This window comes from Penicillium cataractarum (genome assembly GCF_028827025.1).
Source record: "Penicillium cataractarum strain IBT 29864 chromosome Unknown utg000001l, whole genome shotgun sequence".
NCBI lineage: Eukaryota > Fungi > Ascomycota > Eurotiomycetes > Eurotiales > Aspergillaceae > Penicillium > Penicillium cataractarum.
The window spans coordinates 2,610,591-2,630,548 of NW_026622737.1; the positions used below are offsets into that span (position 1 = coordinate 2,610,591).

General features: G+C 50.5%; 10 protein-coding genes across 10 annotated transcripts; 5 read left to right on the forward strand and 5 right to left on the reverse strand.

The window, feature by feature from the left end:
* Positions 1 to 1,838: 1,838 nt before the first annotated feature.
* On the forward strand, positions 1,839 to 2,426 carry N7496_000896 (uncharacterized protein; the record flags this gene model as incomplete). The annotated part of the gene is given in 2 exon segments (XM_056693827.1): positions 1,839 to 2,109; positions 2,125 to 2,426. The coding sequence occupies 2 exon segments, from the start codon at positions 1,839 to 1,841 to the stop codon at positions 2,424 to 2,426; spliced, it is 573 nt and encodes a 190-aa protein (XP_056560556.1).
* Positions 2,427 to 4,100: 1,674 nt separating this feature from the next.
* Positions 4,101 to 5,170, reverse strand: N7496_000897 (uncharacterized protein; the record flags this gene model as incomplete). The annotated part of the gene is made up of 2 exons (XM_056693828.1): positions 4,101 to 5,025; positions 5,112 to 5,170. 2 exons carry the CDS (start codon positions 5,168 to 5,170, stop codon positions 4,101 to 4,103), a joined length of 984 nt encoding a protein of 327 aa, XP_056560557.1.
* A 913-nt stretch (positions 5,171 to 6,083) lies between these two features.
* On the forward strand, positions 6,084 to 6,673 carry N7496_000898 (uncharacterized protein; the record flags this gene model as incomplete). Its single annotated transcript, XM_056693829.1, has 2 exons — positions 6,084 to 6,118; positions 6,184 to 6,673. The coding sequence occupies 2 exons, from the start codon at positions 6,084 to 6,086 to the stop codon at positions 6,671 to 6,673; spliced, it is 525 nt and encodes a 174-aa protein (XP_056560558.1).
* A 232-nt stretch (positions 6,674 to 6,905) lies between these two features.
* Positions 6,906 to 8,107, reverse strand: N7496_000899 (uncharacterized protein; the record flags this gene model as incomplete). The annotated part of the gene is made up of 2 exons (XM_056693830.1): positions 6,906 to 7,532; positions 7,619 to 8,107. 2 exons carry the CDS (start codon positions 8,105 to 8,107, stop codon positions 6,906 to 6,908), a joined length of 1,116 nt encoding a protein of 371 aa, XP_056560559.1.
* A 509-nt stretch (positions 8,108 to 8,616) lies between these two features.
* On the reverse strand, positions 8,617 to 9,129 carry N7496_000900 (mitochondrial 37S ribosomal protein uS8m; the record flags this gene model as incomplete). Its single annotated transcript, XM_056693831.1, has 1 exon — positions 8,617 to 9,129. The coding sequence occupies one exon, from the start codon at positions 9,127 to 9,129 to the stop codon at positions 8,617 to 8,619; it is 513 nt and encodes a 170-aa protein (XP_056560560.1).
* Positions 9,130 to 9,734: 605 nt separating this feature from the next.
* On the forward strand, positions 9,735 to 11,296 carry N7496_000901 (uncharacterized protein; the record flags this gene model as incomplete). Its single annotated transcript, XM_056693832.1, has 2 exons — positions 9,735 to 9,772; positions 9,862 to 11,296. 2 exons carry the CDS (start codon positions 9,735 to 9,737, stop codon positions 11,294 to 11,296), a joined length of 1,473 nt encoding a protein of 490 aa, XP_056560561.1.
* A 668-nt stretch (positions 11,297 to 11,964) lies between these two features.
* N7496_000902 (uncharacterized protein) lies at positions 11,965 to 14,091 on the reverse strand (the record flags this gene model as incomplete). The annotated part of the gene is made up of 1 exon (XM_056693833.1): positions 11,965 to 14,091. The coding sequence occupies one exon, from the start codon at positions 14,089 to 14,091 to the stop codon at positions 11,965 to 11,967; it is 2,127 nt and encodes a 708-aa protein (XP_056560562.1).
* A 1,128-nt stretch (positions 14,092 to 15,219) lies between these two features.
* On the forward strand, positions 15,220 to 16,815 carry N7496_000903 (Zn(II)2Cys6 transcription factor; the record flags this gene model as incomplete). The annotated part of the gene is made up of 4 exons (XM_056693834.1): positions 15,220 to 15,276; positions 15,330 to 15,893; positions 15,952 to 16,089; positions 16,141 to 16,815. 4 exons carry the CDS (start codon positions 15,220 to 15,222, stop codon positions 16,813 to 16,815), a joined length of 1,434 nt encoding a protein of 477 aa, XP_056560563.1.
* Positions 16,816 to 16,907: 92 nt separating this feature from the next.
* Positions 16,908 to 17,880, reverse strand: N7496_000904 (uncharacterized protein; the record flags this gene model as incomplete). Its single annotated transcript, XM_056693835.1, has 3 exons — positions 16,908 to 17,406; positions 17,470 to 17,602; positions 17,664 to 17,880. 3 exons carry the CDS (start codon positions 17,878 to 17,880, stop codon positions 16,908 to 16,910), a joined length of 849 nt encoding a protein of 282 aa, XP_056560564.1.
* Positions 17,881 to 18,562: 682 nt separating this feature from the next.
* Positions 18,563 to 19,843, forward strand: lysB (homoisocitrate dehydrogenase lysB; the record flags this gene model as incomplete). The annotated part of the gene is made up of 4 exons (XM_056693836.1): positions 18,563 to 18,593; positions 18,664 to 18,704; positions 18,768 to 18,937; positions 19,000 to 19,843. The coding sequence occupies 4 exons, from the start codon at positions 18,563 to 18,565 to the stop codon at positions 19,841 to 19,843; spliced, it is 1,086 nt and encodes a 361-aa protein (XP_056560565.1).
* Between the last annotated feature and the right edge of the window lie 115 nt (positions 19,844 to 19,958).

Below are 19,958 nucleotides of genomic sequence, written 5' to 3' on the forward strand. Positions count from 1 at the left end.
AGGGTCGCTATTCTTTTGCTAGGAAGATGTACAGGCTCGCATATTCTGTAGCTGATTCGCCGCTTATCTTAACCAATTAACTAACTAACTAATAAACTATGTGCCCCATTAAGTCACCCATAGCTTAACCATCAGTAGAGGCGGGGGTAGCCCATGCAAATCAATATCTTTTACTGTTAACCAATCTGTCAAGTTCTAAATTAATGTTCTTAGCTCAATATATGAGCGCAAGATGCCCCTTTTTTCAGAATGTTCAGCGAGAGCTTGGCCACAATTATGCACGTTACACAGCAGCATGCACATACCTGACTACTGGACCCCTTAGTCGTCCCCACATTTAATTCAGGAACTAACCTTCGAAAATATGACTCTATTATCCTAGAACTTATTCCTTTTCCTGTACGCTAAGGAAAAATTGACGTTCATACTCTATTACTATCATCCGTTGTGAATCTTGCGTAGAAAACAGACCCAGGCATAGTGTTACCAGAATGTCTAACAGGTCTGTTCTTTCTAAGTGCAGTAGTCTCATTATACTAAAACTTTTCCTACCAACATTGGGAATGCGAAATTTTGCAGAAATCGAGTCTTCACCGACTTATTCAAGCAATAGCTACTCAAATAAGATCGGAAAAAGCTTGGAAGTAGCGAGACGTAGTATTGCATGAGCAGTATGAAGGGAAAAAAGTAATGACAAACAGTAGTGAAAATCAAGAGGAAAATACGTCATGGTGTGTGATAGACCCGATTAACCGAGAAGGCTCACTCCTCGGACCAGGCTCTAACCCTACAGACTCAAAAATTAAGCTACTATCAACCACACCAGGACTGTATCTGCCTTTGATATGAGAGGAACTACATGCATCATAGTGAAAGCTGTAATATAAGCAGCCTAAGCAAAATATCGAAACATCTTGAGTTACTTGCTGGGCTTTGTGTCGCGTAGGCCTCGGAGCCATCGTCTATTCCCCGAGATTTTCTATGCATATGGCTCTCCCCTAAGATATACAAGTGATTTAACCTGTTGAATAGGTGACAACAGAACTTTCTTGGTCTAAAATTTTGAGACTTCAGTTCAAGCACATAACGCAGCGTGGTCCAAGTTTCTGCTAATAGCCTATTTCTGAGTCAATGATGAGTAAAAGCTGCAGATAAAATTTATATCTTTGTCAACTTTCACTACTGATACCATAATAGTATGAAAAAATCTTGTTATATTTGTTACGAGCGCAGAGGGCTGCAGAGGTTCTGTGTGAAATAGATTTTGCTTTTACATAACCAAGGCGACTTGCCTGTGAATTTAGCTAGCAAATTATTTGAGTAAACCCCCATAATCATGCATCATGCAAGCGGTTGTAAAACAAGTTCGACTCCATCAATATCCATGTTGTGAATAGGAGCATCGACTCGCCTAATCATGTGCAAGGTCAAGCTTTTGTCATACTGTAGATACATGGAGTACACACCCTACCTAGCCTAGAGTCAAAGATACGACGAACCAATCTTTTCGGTGCAAATTCTGTAGGCAAAAGTGCATAATGCTATTCTGTCTCAGGTTGATGTAGGCAATAAACAGCAGAACTGTATGACCTGTGCAAGGGTCAAGGTTGCACAGCTTCCAATGGAGGATGGAATTCTACTGCATAAACCTAGCCCCTTACTCCCGTTATGAACGCGGATATAGAGGCCAAAATAGGCACTTTGGAAGCGTATAAAAGTCTACTCGGTAATCAAGGTAGATTCATTATCAATTGGGGTTTGCATCTTTCTCTACAGCCATCCACTGATCTTTTTCTCTTAAACCGACTCCTGGCAAGTACATTGCAATGTTAAGAAAAATGAAGATTAGGGAGGTCTTATTGTCACTACTCGTGACTGGTGTCCTTGCCCAGCGCTCAAGTGAAGATAGCTATGAAGACCTCTGTGGCGAAAAGGATCAAGAGGAAGACGAAATCCTCCCCGGATACAAGGTTCAATATTTCTGCCAACTAATTGGCCCTCACAACGTTCATCAGGTGCCGGATATAAATAGCGCCGAAGAGTGTGCCATGCTATGCCAGGGTCGCCCTGGATGCGTTGGAAGCTCATGGGAAGTCAAGCCCAGTACTTGTTAGATTGGAACAGGTTCCGGTGATACCGAGGCCAAAGACCAAAAATGGACTCTTTACATGAAAAATTTGACTCCGCCGCCGCCTCCAGCCACCGAGGACCCCCAAGAGGGTGAGGGTCAGGAAGGAGATACCGCAGGAGGGAGTTCCCAGGGAAGAGGCTCTCAGGGAGGAGGTGCTCAGGCAGGAGGGGCTGCTGTATGCAATATTTGCGAAGCCTTGGAGCAGACCAACGCTCAGCTCGAGGAGTGCAAGCAAACACAAGCAGATTTGCAGAAGGAGCTGACGCAATGCCTCAAAGACAAGGAGGAACTGTAGTCGAACCAACGCACCGGTGGATCTGGATCTGCTAGCGGCTCTGGCCTCCCGAAATGTGAGCTATCTGGGACTCTACTAAATCCGATTTATCAGTCAACACAACATACTTACTGCCCTTTAGGCCCCGAGAGTCACGGCACCCAGTTTACATCGCCCAATGGCAAGACATTCAAGATTGATTGCAAACAAGGCGAGTCCTCGTTTCAGAACCAATGGCAAACATCACTAATATCTCTTAGTCGGCAACTTTGCGTCTATCAAGAAATACAATTCGAAGACATTCGCACGATGTGTTGACGAATGCGCCTATTATCACAAATGCAAGGCTGTGAATTACATCCATACCGGGACTGGGGAAGGATCTTTCAATCTGTTCCAGTTGAGCGCAACTGATTCTGGCACGTGGCGTCATTCGGAGGAGAGAGCCTCGGCAATCTTGATTGAAGAACTTTGATTCTATGTAGAGATGTGGAGGAGGGATTTTCATGCGAAGTTGCAGTCTGATGGACCTTAGAGTTTACTGGGACTTGCAGCTTCATGTCGTCTTGACTCAACGTGGTGGGTTAGTTAGACAAGCGGAAAGCTGAGAGCCCGGATACCTTACTCGGAGCAAGACATGTGGAGGGAAAAGATTAGGCGTGCGATTCTTCTTGTTTTACATTTTCGGCCTTGCAGTTGAAAAATTAGTTTGTCTGGGCCTAAAGTCTTCTTCTCCCTTCGCCGTACTTGGTTTCTTCACAGATAGAATACCTCGTCAGCTGGCAACCACACGTTCCTATTGTAGATTGATAACTTTTCCCAATCTGACTTACCGGCTGGTCACCATATATCCATGCTGACCGCTTACTCATTTTGCATAACAAAGCAAACATCAATTAAAAGTATGCCAGAAATCATCCGAAGGAAGCGCGTTCATTCGCAGTCAGAGCCGGTCTGGGAAACTAGACCCATCTTTATCCTTCCGTCAATGTGATGGAAGACAACAGGTAGTCTGCAAAGCAAGCAGAACGATAAAGTGAGATTTCGTTGACCTATCTCTCGACAGATTGGTGGCCAGCATTATTCCGTAAATCGTTCACAATAGTCATGCCAATCAGATAATACATAAAATCAAAACAAACAATAAAAGTATAAGACACAGCCAACCCGGTCAAAAACAAGGTACAGGACTCCAACAAACATAGCATAATCAAGACATATTCAAAATCCGAAAATAAAAGAAAAGAAGAGTATTATGTCATACTTCATATGGCTGGCCATTTCCTTGTTACTGCCGATGAGTCGTATACCAAAATAGGACCCCACGGTCCACGGCCCATCTCAAGTGGAAGGTGGTTCACCCAAGGTCACATCGGGCAGGAGTGAATGTGGGGGGTTTGTGTTTCGAGTGATGTTCAAGGGCCCATGCCTCAATCATGTGTTGGGATCCAAGGCTGTGGATAGCCAGGAGGGTTGGATCAAGTCCTGGGATAGTAGAAAGAATTGGAAGCGGTGATAGGGAAGTTCCTCGGCGGTCTTCCGAATGAATAACCAAGGGAAAAAAAGATGCGATCAGTGGAAATACCCGGAAGATATCAAAAGGCTAGATAGTCCAAGGCAGGATAATCCAGGAAAAGAAAGAAAGGTACGGCCACATTTTAATCAGGGCTAAGGACGGGCGTCCATCCAGCGAATTCAGTGGTCCGCAAATCTCACCCTGCGGCGGCGTTCATTGATGAGCTTCTCCGTGTCCACATAAAGACAATCGAAGAACTGCATCGCGCTAGAGTCCTTGAGGATCTTGGCAACCTGCGTGCCTGCAGAAACAAGCTGCAGCACATTACGGTCATCCTTGACGGGTCGAGAGCTATGCTTGGCAGCGTGGCGCATCTCCAGGGAGTTTTCCAGCACGGTAATGAGCTGCTTGATTTGGCCATTGTGCAAGGCATGGCGAGGGATACGCCGGCGAGTTGCCAGTCTCTTCAGCAGGTGCACCCACTCATTCCACTCCCGGTCCGAGGGGACCTGAACCCGCCTCTTATCCTGTTCAATGGGAATAGGGAACTGGTATCTCGCAAAAAAGTCAAACGCGCACTGAGATAGGCGGTCGTTGACCTGGTGCAAGATTCGGTCTTGTTCTGCGGCATCAAGATTAGTAGGGAGCTGGGGCAGCTCCTCCTCCCTGGAAGGGAGGTTCCTGGTGGAAGGCGCTTCCAGAATTTGGTGCGGGCCATCAAATTCATCACGGTTTGAGGACCGTCTCTGGGAAATGTACTGGGTTGCTCCACGGCTTGCATCAGAGGATCGTCGGCTATTTCTCTCCACGATGTACTCCGGGCTTTCCGATGGATTCAGTGGCCTAATATCATGACGCGGTGGCTCATGCGACATGTGCAGGGATGGGTTCCAGTCAGAGTACATTGGGGCCGGGGTAATTGGTTGTCCGGCCGGAGGGTAGGACAATCTTCCAGTGGGCTGATGAATTATGTGGCCGTGGCTATCCAAAGGGGCTGAGTATCCATGGTACTGGGCGCGAGCTTCGAAATCTATAGTTCCCAGTGGTACGAGTTGGCGGTTGTCCCTGATGTAGGCTCGAGGTGCCGAAGGCGCCCTTTTGCCACTTAGCAAATGTAATGGACGAGATTTCATGTTCTTTTTCCGTCGGATTTGGGATGAGAAAGGTCGGAATATATAGTGTGAAAATACCTTGGTCGATGGATAACGGGTGAGCTTCCCGATGGAGCATACATAGGATGCTGAGCCATGGCGCTGTAATGAAATGTGAGTATGCGTATAGCATTAGAGGATTTTCGAAAAGAGAGAAGCAGGAGAGAGGAAAGAGCCGGGGAGAATGAGAATTGAGGGATGGGGTATTTTGACTTGTGCTAACCTAGGGCGAGACAGGATATCCAGTTTGCTGCTTTTCGAGCCCACTCGAGAACCGAGGGTTACTTGCGTTGCAGATAGCGGCTGGAAGCCCACTGGAACAGCAGTATAAGGGGGAGATAGGGCAGGAACCATGAAGAAAGGATGAAAATGACCGGCTGATTACGGTATCAAATAGAAATAGAAGAGGAGGAGGGGGAGGAAGCCAACAGAGGGGGTGTCAGGTCTATTTTTAAGGGTAAAACAGCGAGGATGGATAGTATAAACGAATCCGCTTTGGCGAAGAAGCGCTGGCTGGTCACATCCCGAGTAATATATGGCCAGGAGAGCCCGGGTCAAGCGTTTTGGTAGGTGTGCCTGACGCCTCCTCCTGGACTGGTAAACCCGAGTCCGCAAGTGGATGAAGAGCCGCGCTAGAAGACTTTCAAAAGCAAAGAGTGGAGTAAGTAATTTGGCAAATAACGCACTCAAGGGCTGGATACTGCTCCTCGGTAGCATCCAATTGTGTCAATCGGACAGGGAACTACCCGGTAGGACTTCTGTGCTAGAAATGGGTGCACTTGGATTAGATCTCGATCGATCAAGTTCGACTCCGGTGGATAAGATGCAATGATTCGACGGGTCTTGGGACGGGTTGTGGCGGCTCTTGGATACTGGGGAGAAAGGGGGAATGTATCCACTGCGGATCAAATAATGGGTCATGGGCTTGCCATCCAGAAGTTCTGATCTTTATTGATTAGGGGGGTCGTAAAGACCAACGGCAAGCCAGTGCCACTTGAATCTGGTGTGACAATGGACCCGGGCCACAAGCTTGGGCAGCAAGTTGGGTAGAAGGACATGTGGAATTATCAGGCCTCGCATATTGTTGGATGATGACGACCTGACTGCGCAGGTGGAAGATCTGCATCAAGTTGCATGGAGGATTGAAGGAAGAGCGAAGAGAGCGAGATGAGCCTGACGGTGGAGGCGAAGCACATGCCGCTCCCGTGACGTCGAAGGCCGCGCTGCTTGCTTTTTGGCTGCTCTTCACAACATTTCTATGGTCTTTTAGTGGTATATCCCACATCTCCACGAGCTTCGATCGGAACGGAGACTATGCGATTGGGCATGCACGGCCGTTGAGGCCCAATCAACGCATGGACCATTTGTATATCTCAACCGGGATCGACTGGGCCCCAAACTACATTGTGGAGAGCCTCCTGGAGCCATTCCCAGTCGAGAGGGGGGTCTTGCAGCCCAATGGTCCGCCCAATGTCTTACATTGGAAACAGGGGAACCCAGGACCTGGGTTTCTAGATACCTTCGAGTCTCGACCTCTTGGGTGGAGAATGGAGGGATTTGCGAATATACAAATCAAGTGGCAATTATGGAGACTGCGCTAAAAAACGCCTCTTAAGTCAAATGGAGCCGGCGTTGTCTCGGTGGAAACCATAGCCATCGGGGTTTATGTACAGGGTACCCATTACTCCTCAGCCCAGGACGGCAAGAAAGTTTATCTCGAAGGGTTTATCACTGGGCGTACCACCTCAATTCTTTATGGTCGTCGCAGTGGTAGTTTGACTCCGATGCGATGGGCATACTCCTACCGCGTCTCGAGTCAGCTGCTAACTTTCATCACCAGTTGACGTCAAACGGAACGTTGGAAGGAGAGGGGGAAGGGGCAAAAAGAGGGGCCTCTCGGTCTTTGCTTACTTCACAGCTCAATCGGATACCTTCTTCAATACCAATCCGGGGCTCGTACCCCAGGATGGTACTGGCCTTATCACCGCTAGCATATCGCATGGCGCATGCATCCCGGACGCTTCCTCGACTTAGGGTAGTGGAAGATCTCGTCGCCCAAGTGGCCAATTCACACACCAACCCTGCCACATACGCCAGTCCTTCCGGGATATGAACCTCGAAGGGCGGAACATGCCCGAAATGCGCCCAGATGGCCAGACAGAAATCGCGAAAGGTGATCGGTTCATTATTCTGAATGAAGAATGCCTCGCCCGCCGCTGTACGCGACGTCATCAAGTTTTCCGCCGCAAGGACATGGGCATCGGCAACGTTGCTCACGTGGGTGACATCCCACAGGTTCAATCCATCTCCAATTATGAAGGGAGTCTCATATTTGGCAATGCATGCGTGGATGGATGGAATCAGCTGGTAGTCTCCGGGTCCGAAGAGTACCGAGGGTCGAAGGGCGCAGGTCACCATCTTACCGCTGGATGCCTGCAGGACAAGAGCCTCTGCAGCAGCCTATTTTGTAATCGTTAGCTTATTTTCGATCTCCATAGCGATCCGAAAGTACAAGGTTCAATGCACAATAGACACTGGGCAACGACCTTAGACTCGCCATATATCAGGGATGTTGGCGATGTTGGCCATGCCTCGTTAATATTGGGATAAGGAAATCTCATGTCATCAGTTGTCACACAGCAGCTGCTGGTGTAGATGAACGCCTCAACACCACATTCGACAGCTGCATCGAGCATGTTCTTTGTGCCTTGGACATTGACTCTCCATACTTCGCGCTCCAGTCGCCGCCCAAACCGGTCGGCAAGAGCTGGAACGACCCCTGCAGCATGAATGACGACATCCGGTTTAATTGTTTGGAGTGCCTTGCTGACTTCGGTCCTCGAGCTGACATCGACTTGTATGAAATCGACTTTCTCTGGCAGGGCATGTTGGGCCCGAGGCGGACTTTGATCAAGGATGGTGATGGCACAACCCGGGTGTTTCTCTGTCAGGCTGCGCACTGTGGCAGCGCCCACAAACCCTGTGCCCCCCGAGACGAGGACTTTCTTTGATGCTAATACATTGCCTTCGGACATAATCGAATATTTGAAGGTCGCAAGCAGACGGGTTAGTCGAAGCGCTCATACTGGCAAGGGGTGGGATGGGCGAACCAGGGATTGGCCAGGGCGCGTGACTGCGACGTGATGTGCGACCATTCAGTCAATAGGCACCGAACGAGAGATCTGGGAAAAGCGTAGAAATCTAGAGAGGATATCTAAACAAGCACCATGGAAAGCAGAGAATCTGGACATGTTTTCAAATCGTAATCTATACACGGCGCCGTGATAACACGGTAACTCTGCAACCACTCCAGGCAGAGTATGGGAAATGCGATACACGCAAACATCTAATATACAGATCCTACATCGAGGCAATTATTCCAACAGTCGCAAAAAGAAAACAGATCCCAAGAGGAGACCCCGCTGCGACGAACCCGACAAAACTCCAGGGTAAATGCAAAAGACCAGAGAACAAAGGGACCCTAAAACTATCCCTCCAGCAGAAAGCGAAGAGGGACCGGTATTTTTTCCAACATCAAACAAGCTTATAGCACCCGGCAGAGAACCAGGCCACCGAGCTTCTTCTCCACACACTCGCGAGCCTCCAAGACTCCTCGGTCTGTCGACAGGTAGAGACTCTCACCGGGCGATCGAAGTCCAGCCACGTAGCCGGCCTCTTCACCACGAACGACTCGGCGCAATTCCTCGACATTGAGATGAACCCGGCGGGTGGGCTTGCTGACCATCTTCACCTTGCCCAGGACGGACTCGTTCTGCCAGTACTTGAGACCCAGCCAGAGGCGACGGGAGGCGACATTGTCCCGAGTAATAGGCTCAACACCCTCAACTTCATCGTTTGCAGTGGGGTGGCCGAGGATAGGATGCGTAGGAGGAGGTGTCGGGCCTCCGCGCACGACGGAGGAGATGTAGCCGGAGTTCTGGAGGGCCTGGCACAGCTTCAGGTGGAGATTGCTGTTGGGGATCGATGTAAGACCCAGGCGGGCTTTGGTGGCGTTGTTCAGGTGGGCGCACACGGAGGCAAGGTTGACGAGAGACATCTTGAGAGGTTGTTGCGAGCAATTGGATCTTCCGGGGCGGTTGTACGGGGAAGGAGGAAAGTGCGGAGAGTAGACACTAGCCGAATAGCACTCGAATTCAGGATCAAACGAGTCACACGGATGGTCCGAGGAGTATTGAGAATTAAAGCCACCGCAGGCTGGCAACGATCACGGAATTGAGTGAGGCTGAACTGGTCGGAGGTGATCCAAATCGCGAAACCGCAGCTCTTCGCGATGGAAATTTTCGGAGAAACCGAGCTTCCGGCCGAGCACTCGCCAGTTGGTTCAAACCCGCCGCCCCTTGGCCCCCTTGGTCCCTACAGAAGTATTCGGGACCTCTTCCCCACCCGTGGGGAATATGCGTGTGATCAGTACTTGGGACTTGCTGTTTACTTCGTCCCCCCACTTCCTATCACATCACACTCTCTAAGCGCCCAAGTCCAGCTCGGCGGCTGCTGCACCTCACAGGCTGCGACCATTCGACCCCTCATTATAAAGGTAGCTGCAGATCGTAAGTCTCCAATCTTTCGATTGATTTTCTCGTATACATACATATACTTTTCCCCCTCCCCATCTCCGCATCTTCCATTATATACAAGGCAAACATGCCTCCACAACCGGGCGAGGAGCGCCTCGTAACTACGTGAGTCGAGCTAACAGTCCCCGCAGGTCCTCCCCCGCAATACGCAATACGTGGTTGTTGGACGAGCTCTAACAGCACGAATGCTTTAGCTTCGCCGACATCCATTACTATTTCACTGCTCCTACTCCGAAGCCTCTGCACCACCGATTTGAGAAGGGATCTTATTTATATGTATATCACGATGCGTCCCAGAATAGGGCCCGGATCGAGATTGCCAACAATCCCGGAACGCCAGACCAGGATGCATTTTACGGGGTCTTGAATAACGTACATATACGACACTCGACGCACTTCCCAACTTACTGTACCTTGACCGTGGATGGAATTGCAGGGTCGGCTCAACAGCAGGTCTCTCAATACGACTGGCGACTTCCAAGTGCAGACTCGCGCAGTGGCCACCATGAGCTGCATCGGTTACACACACTTGATATCTATTTCTGGACATTAGATGACGCCAACGACTTCTTGGACACGATCGGCCGTGTGCTGCCTATCTCCCAACTTGAGACGGATCGACCAAATGCTCAACTAGAACAGCCGATGAGCTCAGTGGTTCAACAGCTTGAGAACGTGGCTATCTCCGACCCGGCCTACCAGAATGGACAGACTCGCAATTCCCGATCTGAGCCCACCGCAGTGACAGCTCTGCCTACACAAGGCCCTCCACAAACCATGAGCTTCCCTCCTCCACCTCCGAGCGGACCAGCAGCCGACCAGCAATCTGTCCATTCCGGATCCCAGGCCTCTCCAGAAGACAAGCGAGATTCGGCCAGCTTCGCGCCATTGCCGTACAACCCAGCAGCTCCCGCAGCACCAGAACCAATCAAGCATCGCGAGAAGACTCCCCCTCCTCCAGATGATGGCACCGAGGGAACTGGCCTCGCAGCCGCCCTCGCAGCCGACCAAGGCATCCCATATACTCCTCCGCACCAAATGGGCAATACCCCGGGACTCAGCTCATTTGCACCCCCACCAACATCCGCCCAAGGCGTACCATACTCCGGCGCACCAGCCATCGCACCAACAGGCTATGCCTCACCACCACCGAGCGCCGGTCTAACCCATACAAACTCATTCCCAACTCAACAACCCGTCCAAACCCCCGGAACCATCCCAGGCTACTCACAGCCCTTCCACGCAGGCCAAACGTGGCCAAGCACTCCGGGCCAGGGCACAATGTCCTTTGCACCTCCACCACAAGATCCAAACGCACACCTCTACGCCCAGCAAGTATACGGAACCCCTCAGTCGCCGCCTCAACAGGTTCCACAGGCTGTCACGATTGGTGGGTACTCGAATTACTCGTATGCGCAAGCGCAGCCGCAGCAGGCCGGTTCTTCCGAGTACAACATTCATAGTCAGTTGTACCGGCCGACGGAAGCGGAGGCGGGTGGACATGGACAGAAGTATGCGCAGAAGGCGATGAAGGCACCTGGACAGCGGCCAAGGAAATTGGAAGATAACGCGATGAAGTTGGAGAGTGGGGTAAATCGGTTCTTGAAGAAATTGGAGAAGAAGTTGTGATGGGGAACTGACGGGACCAGACTGAAGATTCTTTTTGACATTTTGTGATTGCTCTGCTCTGGGCTTTTGATGTTATTTCATTGCATCTCGGCGTTTCCTAGCTTTTTCGTATCTATATTCTTTGCCTCGGGCGGCTGTAGTTGAGATATGATGAATGGGAAATTAACACATTCAAGAAACCATAACATGTCGTGATGATTCTATAACCCTCTTTCCGAAGAGCGACTACAGAAGATGTTCAAATCCTGAGAAAATAGCATTGACCTATCAATACACAAAGACCAAGCACGCTCTCTCGGTAAAAAAAAACAACAGTATGTAAACAGAGTGAAATATGCTCAACCGAAGAATGCAAACTTAATCGCTCAATAAAACCATATGCTCTCGATATCAACTCGAAGAATGTAAAATCCGCACAGGAAACTCCAAATCTAGATACCATGGGGGTGGACATCTAGTTCAAGGAACCTGAAGGACACACAGAAACAAAAAGGGACCCTTGGCGAAATGAAGCTGCATGCCCATAGGAACAGTACATCATACAAAACCCAAAGGGTATGGAAGAAAGGAGCCCGAAGCTCCGTGAAGTAGAAGGCCCAAGGGTAGAAGCACAGAAGATTACAGTGTTCGTCCCAGAAAGTAAAGATGAAAGTGAGAAAGGACGACGATTAGCTCAGAGCCAGACTGGCAAAGTCAATGTCGACCGTGTCCGACTTGGCTGGGGCTGCAGACTCCACGACTGGAATCGACTCCTTGGGCTCCTGAATCTTCTCGGACGACTGAACTTCGTTCACATCCTCTGTGATCTCGGGTGCATCATCAACAGAATCTGAGGCGGTAGTCTCGGTCTGCTGAGGGAGCTCGGACTCCGCTGAAGGAGCCTCCTTTGCTTCAGTGATGGTGACATCCTTGGTGATGATGGGCTCGATGGGTTCGTCAATAGCCTCAGAAACGTCCTCCTTGGGCGCCTCTGGTTCTGGGAGCGACTCCAAAGACACCTTCTCTTCATTCGACTCAGTGGCGGTTTCGGCAGACACTTCTTCCACTTCCTTCACATCAGGCTCATTCTCCTGCTCACTAGATTCATGCGTGGTCTCATGAGCAGAAACCTCTGCAGGGACCTCAACATCCTCGGTTGTCTCCTCCTGTGCGGAAGATGTCTCTGGGGCATTCGTGGCGACGAGGTCTTCAGAAACCTCGACTGCGGTTTCCGTGGCAGTTGGCTCAGCGGGCTTCACAATCGGCTCTGGAGAGGCCTCAGATTCAGCCTCCGTGATTGCTTGCTCAACTGGCTTCTCTGCAACATCCTCCACACCAGTCTCGGAAGGGACCTCCGGCTCGGGCTCCTCAACAATGGCATCGTCGGTCTCAGTGAATGAAGGCTCTTCAGGAATCGCAGTAGCGACTTCCTCAATGTTCTCCTTCTCACTCTCCTCGTTCTTTTGAAGGAGAACCACTTCTTCCTTCTTAGATGAGACCTCCTTGCTGACAGCCTGAGACTTCTCATTCTGTGGCTTCAGAGCCGCAGGCTTTGCCTTTGTCTGAGTCAAACCTCGCTCTGCAGCACGCCCCATTGAAGGACGAGGAGCTTTGGAGACTGTAGGCTTAACAGGAGCCTTAGTCTCAGTCTTCTCATGGGTCTTGCTAGCGGAGCTGGCAGTCGGACGCATCATCCGGGCGAGAAAGCCTTCATTGACGGGTCTTGCGCCAATGTCACTAACCCGAGAGCTGGGACGTTCAGGGCCAGACTGGGCCGGGAGGGAAGGTCGAGACGGTTGCCGGCGGACAGCCCCTGCAGGAGCTGCGGCACTCTTGAGTGTGGATGGCTTTCTCGTGAGAGTTGCCGCGGGCTTTTCGGTCCGTCCCGTTGCAGGCCCAGTGCTTCCATGCTTGGCATTCGACGATTGGGTTTGTGCGGTCATCGAACTTGGCAGGCGAACAGGTCTCGTGGGTGATTTGGATCGAGGTTTGTTGGTGTTGCCGGTAGATGTCTTGTGAGCATCTGCGGATGGAGTTGAACCTCGGGTCATCCGGGTGGTGGTCTTGGCTGCAGGGTTGAGCGAAGGGCGACTGGGTTTATGGGCAAGAGCGTTGGCTCGTTCCTTGGCCACTTCACGGGCCGAGGTAGGTTTCGTACTTCCATTATTGTTGGTTGTTCTTGATGAGGTCGAAACGGTGGTGTGGGGGATAGGCTTGGTGGTGGCATGTTTGGCAGTGTGAACATTGGAGGGTCGCTTGGTGACTGTCTTGGGTGCCGCTTTCTCTTTCTCGGGTGAAGCTTCCGTGTCTGCAGTTGTTGGCGCACTTGAAGGGGGCTTTTCCTTCTTCGCCGGCGCAGCCTCCGTTGGAGCCACACTCTCTGCGAGCGCAGAAGCCTCTCGGTTGCCACTGATCTTCCGGTCCTTCGTCACCATGGCAGCTTTCTGGTTTTCACCTTCACCTACCACCCTATCCAGAATGCTCGTTTGGGCCTTTTCATGACCACCAGGCGTCGGAGAGACCACATTATTCTGACGGCGCGACTCGATCTCCTCCGCATTGATCTTAGGCCCAAAGATCCCAGGACTGTCACTTCGACCACTTGTCTTTCTCAATGGCGATCCCGGGCTTGACTGGATGGCTCCCTCCACGGTCACGAAGCTGGCACGGACTTTGGACAGTGGCCTGGTCGAACCCGGGGTATCTGAGCCCACGGGGGATCGACCACGAGACGGCGGGGAGGTAATAGGGCTCTGGCTGTTCTCAAACTTGGCCAGCAGGCTGCGAACACCAGGATGGGCGTTGTTGTCGGACATATTTGAGGAATGGCGATATAACGTCAAGTGGTCAGGGGCATAAGGTGTCGGATATGAGGGGAAATCGGAGGACGCGTCGACAACACAGGTAGCGCGTCACTGATTGCGGGACGGGGCTGGATGCAATTATCAATCCCACTGGAACCCCCTCCTGGGGTAGAAGCCGTGAGAGAGGACAATAATAAATGAGAGAACACGGTGTTGTAAACAGTATGGGAAGTAGAAAGGGAAGGTTAAAGAACAGGCCGATCCGGGCCACTAGCGCGCTAGCGAATATTAGCGCGTCCAATGGGGGTGGAACAACCTCGCCTTACAGTAGCAGGTCCCCTCCTTTTTTCAGGGGCCACAGGTCTCGGGGTTCATCTGTCTGTAACGGTAGGTTTATGATCTCATGCCGGTCTTTGCTCCTGGAAACATGGTCTCATCTCGCATGGCTATTGTGAGCTAACTAGTGGTTCTACTGTAGTTAGGCCTAGTGCATGTGGCTTCCAGCAAAAACAGTCCAGAAAAAGAAAATGTATGGGTCACATCCATTAGATCTAGCTTCGGGTCCCATGGTCTAATAGTGCCACCTCCTTACTGGAACGCATCAAAGAAAACAAAACCCTGCTTCCTCCAAATGTAAACAATGGATCGCGTCCCAAACTCCGACCGCGAAACCATGGTCCGGGAACTAACTTAGCCAGGTAATTCAAGAGTATTTCTTCTGAGCTACAATTTATTATGTGTCCCTCCCCCGTGATTATCAGATGCTAGTCATGTTCTAGAAGATTGCCTAGTGTGAATTTTTTGAGGGAATATATCTCCACTATGTTTCGGGTGATCCTTTGCGAGCGATGCATCATGGAGGACTGCATGAATAGTAAAATTACCGAACATATCAGCCTCTATACACGGGTTCTATACACATATTTTTGCAAATGCCCTACCCATGATAAGTTTCTACTCATCCTAAACATGCAGTAGAGTTGACAGTTGGCCATGGCTGCTTGCATGGTTGCGTCGGACCGGTATAACAAAGTACCGATATTATGTCAGCAGCTGTGGAGGATGGGGTGAGGTAGGTAGTGCCCGAGTTATACGAGATGGGTCAATCTCACTCTTACCAGCATTGATGAATGATAAAAGATGGTTGGAGTACCCCACAGTAATGGCTGTGCTACCTGTGTAAAGCGTCGCATCAAAGTATGCCATCCGTGTCGTGAAACTAAGCAGCATCTGGACTGACGATGCTACAGTGTGATGAAAGACTACCTGGTTGCGCCAAATGCGAGAAATACGGGAAGCCATGCCCAGGATATGATAGGGGCTTTAAGTTCATTACTGGAAAGCCCTATCGTACCCCAAGGCAAAAATCAAAGTCAGACACTGGCTCATCAAGTGAGGAGCGGTCAAAGACTGGGAGCCCAATTACGGGCAATCGTTCCCAGGCCGGCCTACAGGCGGTTGTCTTGAAAGACCAACCATGGTCTTTGACGTATGGAGATGTCAATGTTATGCAGAGTTTAGAAGCCCTAGTTCAGGAGTTCTCACAACCAACTTCACTTACTCAGAAGCACCTCGCTTCCCAATGGTTTGGTTTCCTACCTTCCGTCTACGGGCTTAGCCAGACGCTGGATGCTTCGATCAAGTCATTTACAGCACATCATTTTGGAAAAGTCCTTCAAAATGACCAGATGATTGCCTATGCTCGCTCTGCCTACGGAGAAGCTTTATACAGACTCCGAAAGGCTTTAAAGGACCCCTCGGAATGTCTGTCTTCGCATGTCTTCTACTCCGTTGTCTTGTTATGCATGTATGAGGTAAGGCCAATCTGCCCGCTAGTGAAGAAGCATAACTGGAATTTCTGACTCATTCAAGCTGTTCACGGATACCGAGGACCCTGAATCCTGGATGAAGCATGCAAAAGGACTTGGCCAGTTAGTCAAGATTCGAGGGCCTGAGCGTTATCGCAATGACCTAGATATAACTCTACTCAAGATCTCACGTGGATTAATTGTAAGTTATGCCTCGCTCCAGGTATCATTTGACCACTTTTGACAATACTAGGTCATGCACTCCATGTTCTCTGGCGAGCCCTGCTTCCTCGCAAGCGAGGATTGGCATCACATGATGCGACAACAGCGTGCTCCGGACATCTCGCTGGATCTCCATGATTCCATCGAGCAATTCTTCGCGTACTTTACCTACGCCCCGAGTCTGGTGCACAAGTTCTACCATCTAAAGCACACCGACATTACCACGCCAGAAGCCCTGCAAATTATATCAGCCACACTGGAACAAGCCCTCGACTTGCAAAGTAAACTTGCACCATGGCACGAGCAATTCTCCCAGATTGCTCCACCTCCAGTCGATAGTCTCGCTTCCACTGACGACCCCTTGTATCCGATTATCTTGACGTACTCCAACATGACCCATGCATCCATCTATTGCGGCTACTACGCCTATATGGTCATCATTCACGAAGTTTTGAAAACATTTGGCTATCCCGGTCCACACGCGGACATGGTGACATACTTCCGTGATCAAATCTGTCGATCGGTTGAATATAGCTGTGTTGGTGTCCTTGGCCCCTATCGACTGGGCTTCCCTCTACGAATCGCCATTGAGGTTGCCGACCCTACGACGAGATCTTGGATATTGGCTCGTCTAGCTCAGTTCTCGAAAGTCTATGCTGCGTCTGAACCCAAGAATTATGAACCAATTTTGCCATCAAATACTTGATTATCAACATGACTAGTCAATATTCTTCAAACATCCGATCGACCGAAGATTCTTTTTGCCAAAAGAAAATCAGAATACCAGACTGTTCCAGCTCAATTTCCGGGTTGCTCCTCGTCAATAGATGTGATGCGCTTCATACCCATAAACCCAGAGATTGGCTCAGCAACGGCCCGAGCCGCCATAAGCCAGGAGACGACGATGATCTCCATCAACAGCCCCATGCTAGCCAAGATAGCAACATTGCCATACACCGGGTTGAACTTTGGAGGTCCGAACTCCAAAAGCACGAAGTACATGACCCGGACTAGCAAGAAAGGCAAGGCGCAGGATGTCAACAGGACTGCGCGGTAGCCAGCCAGAGGCAGGGTTGTGCGAAACTTGACCAAAAGCCAAGATATCAAGCCACAGACAAAGGCAAAGACGACAATGAGAAGAATGGATCCGGCTTTGCCGAGTGCAGGCATTTTGATGATACTACCTACCACTCCTAAAACGATGGCGAATACCACGGGGAACCGGAAGCCGTGCATCATTATCCGCAGTGATTTGGGATATTTTGAGTTTCCTGGTCCATGTTCACCAGCTTGGCCACTATACCGGAACATGCATGTCAGTATTGCTTGATATCGCTTATGAATGGGGGATATCGCGTACGATCGCAGCAGAACAAGGCTGACTTCAAACATCAGCGGCGAGAGGCCTACACTTTGCAGGGACGACTCGGCGATGAGCATTGACTCGGTCGGATTTGATGTTGAGATTATCATGGCGGAGCTAGCAATTCGAACTGTGCATGAATGATTTAGGTTAGCATGTTCTAGTAATTTGAAATAGGTAGTTCTACTTACTCTGCGACAAGAGTCCAATCATGCTGAACCAGGAGTAGAAGAGGCATCGAGGTATACTCTGCCTTTTATTGTGATGCCAATACTTCCACTCTTGCATGTATCGAACGGACAATTGAATAATGTGAATAAGGGAGAAGATGACGAGCTCGGCAATGGCAATGTTGCGCTTGCTAACCGAGACCGAGGTCTCGGTGGGAGAAAGCGTATCAGACGACATGGTGATTTGAAGTTGATCTTGATGAAAGCTTTGCTGTTTACTATCCCAACAAGGAGATTTGGTTTCTACTTAAATAATCTACAAGACACTCATCGAATTCTTATTCTCATTACTTCTAGTATAGACCTTTCTTTGCCTTGTAGAGACACATCGCGGTTACTGACCATTTTAGGTTTAGCGCGGATATTCAGCCATGTCCAGAACTTTAAATATGTTTGGTTCAAGTTAACCCGAAGGCTTGAAATGGACAGAAAGGACGACTGGAGAGCAATGAAAGAGTGGGACTGGTTACGGGTACGCAAAATAGAAGAAGAGGCTCGTGTCGGGTCAGCCGAAATGTCGCTCGCGGTAACTGTCCCAATCTGGGTAGTCTGCTGGCGATCGGGCTGTAACCTTCACCCTCTCGTCATTTAAGTCTCGAATAGGCACATGGATGGCATGAGCCGCAATCTGAGTCAGATATCATTATGCGATATACCAAAATGTAGTCATAATGCCTGTATTTAGAGAGCTGAGAGTTGATAATAGGTAAGCTACTGCTCGAGTCACTCCGAATCGCGTGCTTTCCTCCGGACCCCGGAGTGAAGCCGGATCAATGATCTTCCTGCGCCGTATACAAAAGAAATGACTCCGATGACGGCGAGTCATTCGAAGTTAGGAAGCATCCCTCGAATAAATCATCATGGCTGCTGCTGCTCGGACACTCCGCATTGGTACGCATAATCTGCTAATTTGTCGAAAGCTACCCGTTGAGTTGACATTGAGCTAATTGGAATTCCACAGGTCTCATCCCCGGAGACGGCATCGGACGGGAGGTCATCCCGGTAAGTAGCTCCCACGACAGGACTGAGAATCACCGCATTGGACAATCAATTGACCTTGTATAGGCCGGTCGTCGCATTCTCGAGGCTCTCCCCTCTTCTCTGAACCTCAACTTCAGCTTCGTCAACCTCGATGCTGGCTTTGAGACCTTCCAGAAGACTGGCACTGCCCTGCCCGACAAGACCGTCGAGACCCTGAAGAAGGAGTGCGATGGTGCTCTGTTCGGTGCTGTCAGGTGAGCAATAGAAACGCTTGATACTGAAGTCTTCACCGGCTAACTTTAGTCTCACCCACCAGCTCTCCCTCCACCAAGGTCGCCGGCTACTCCTCCCCCATCGTTGCTCTCCGCAAGAAGCTCGACCTGTATGCCAACGTCCGTCCCGTCAAGACCACCGCCGGTAGCAGCAACGGTAAGCCCATTGACCTGGTCATCGTCCGTGAGAACACCGAGGATCTGTACGTGAAGGAGGAGCGCACCGAGGAGGGCCCCAATGGCAAGGTCGCCGAGGCCATCAAGCGCATCTCCGAGCGTGCCTCCCACCGCATCTCCACCATTGCTGGTGAGATCGCTCTGCGCCGCCAGGGTATCCGCGCTGCTGCCCCCGGTACCTCTTCCCACAGCCAGCCCATGGTCACCATCACCCACAAGTCGAACGTCCTGTCCCAGACCGACGGCCTGTTCCGTGAGACCGCCCGCAAGGCCCTTGCCGCCGAGAAGTTCTCCTCCATCCACGTCGAGGAGCAGATCGTCGACTCTATGGTCTACAAGCTCTTCCGCCAGCCCGAGTACTACGATGTCATTGTTGCCCCCAACTTGTACGGTGACATCCTGTCCGATGGTGCTGCCGCTCTTGTCGGCAGCCTGGGTCTTGTTCCCAGCGCCAACGTTGGTGACGGCTTCGCCATTGGTGAGCCCTGCCACGGCTCTGCCCCCGATATCGAGGGTAAGGGTATTGCCAACCCCATCGCTACCCTGCGCTCCGTTGCTCTGATGCTCGAGTTCCTGGGTGAGCCCAACGCCGCTGCTAAGATCTACACTGCTGTCGACGCCAACCTGGATGAGGCCAAGTTCCTGTCTCCCGATATGGGCGGCAAGGCTACCACCCAGGAGGTCCTCGATGACGTCCTCAAGAGACTGTAAGAAAAATAATTTGTATATACACTATGGTGGCTGCAGATGAGCTTTGCGGATAGTAGCGAGAATCAAAAATTTCGTGTTTGTGTCCAATAATGGTCTTGATTAATAGATGCCTGTG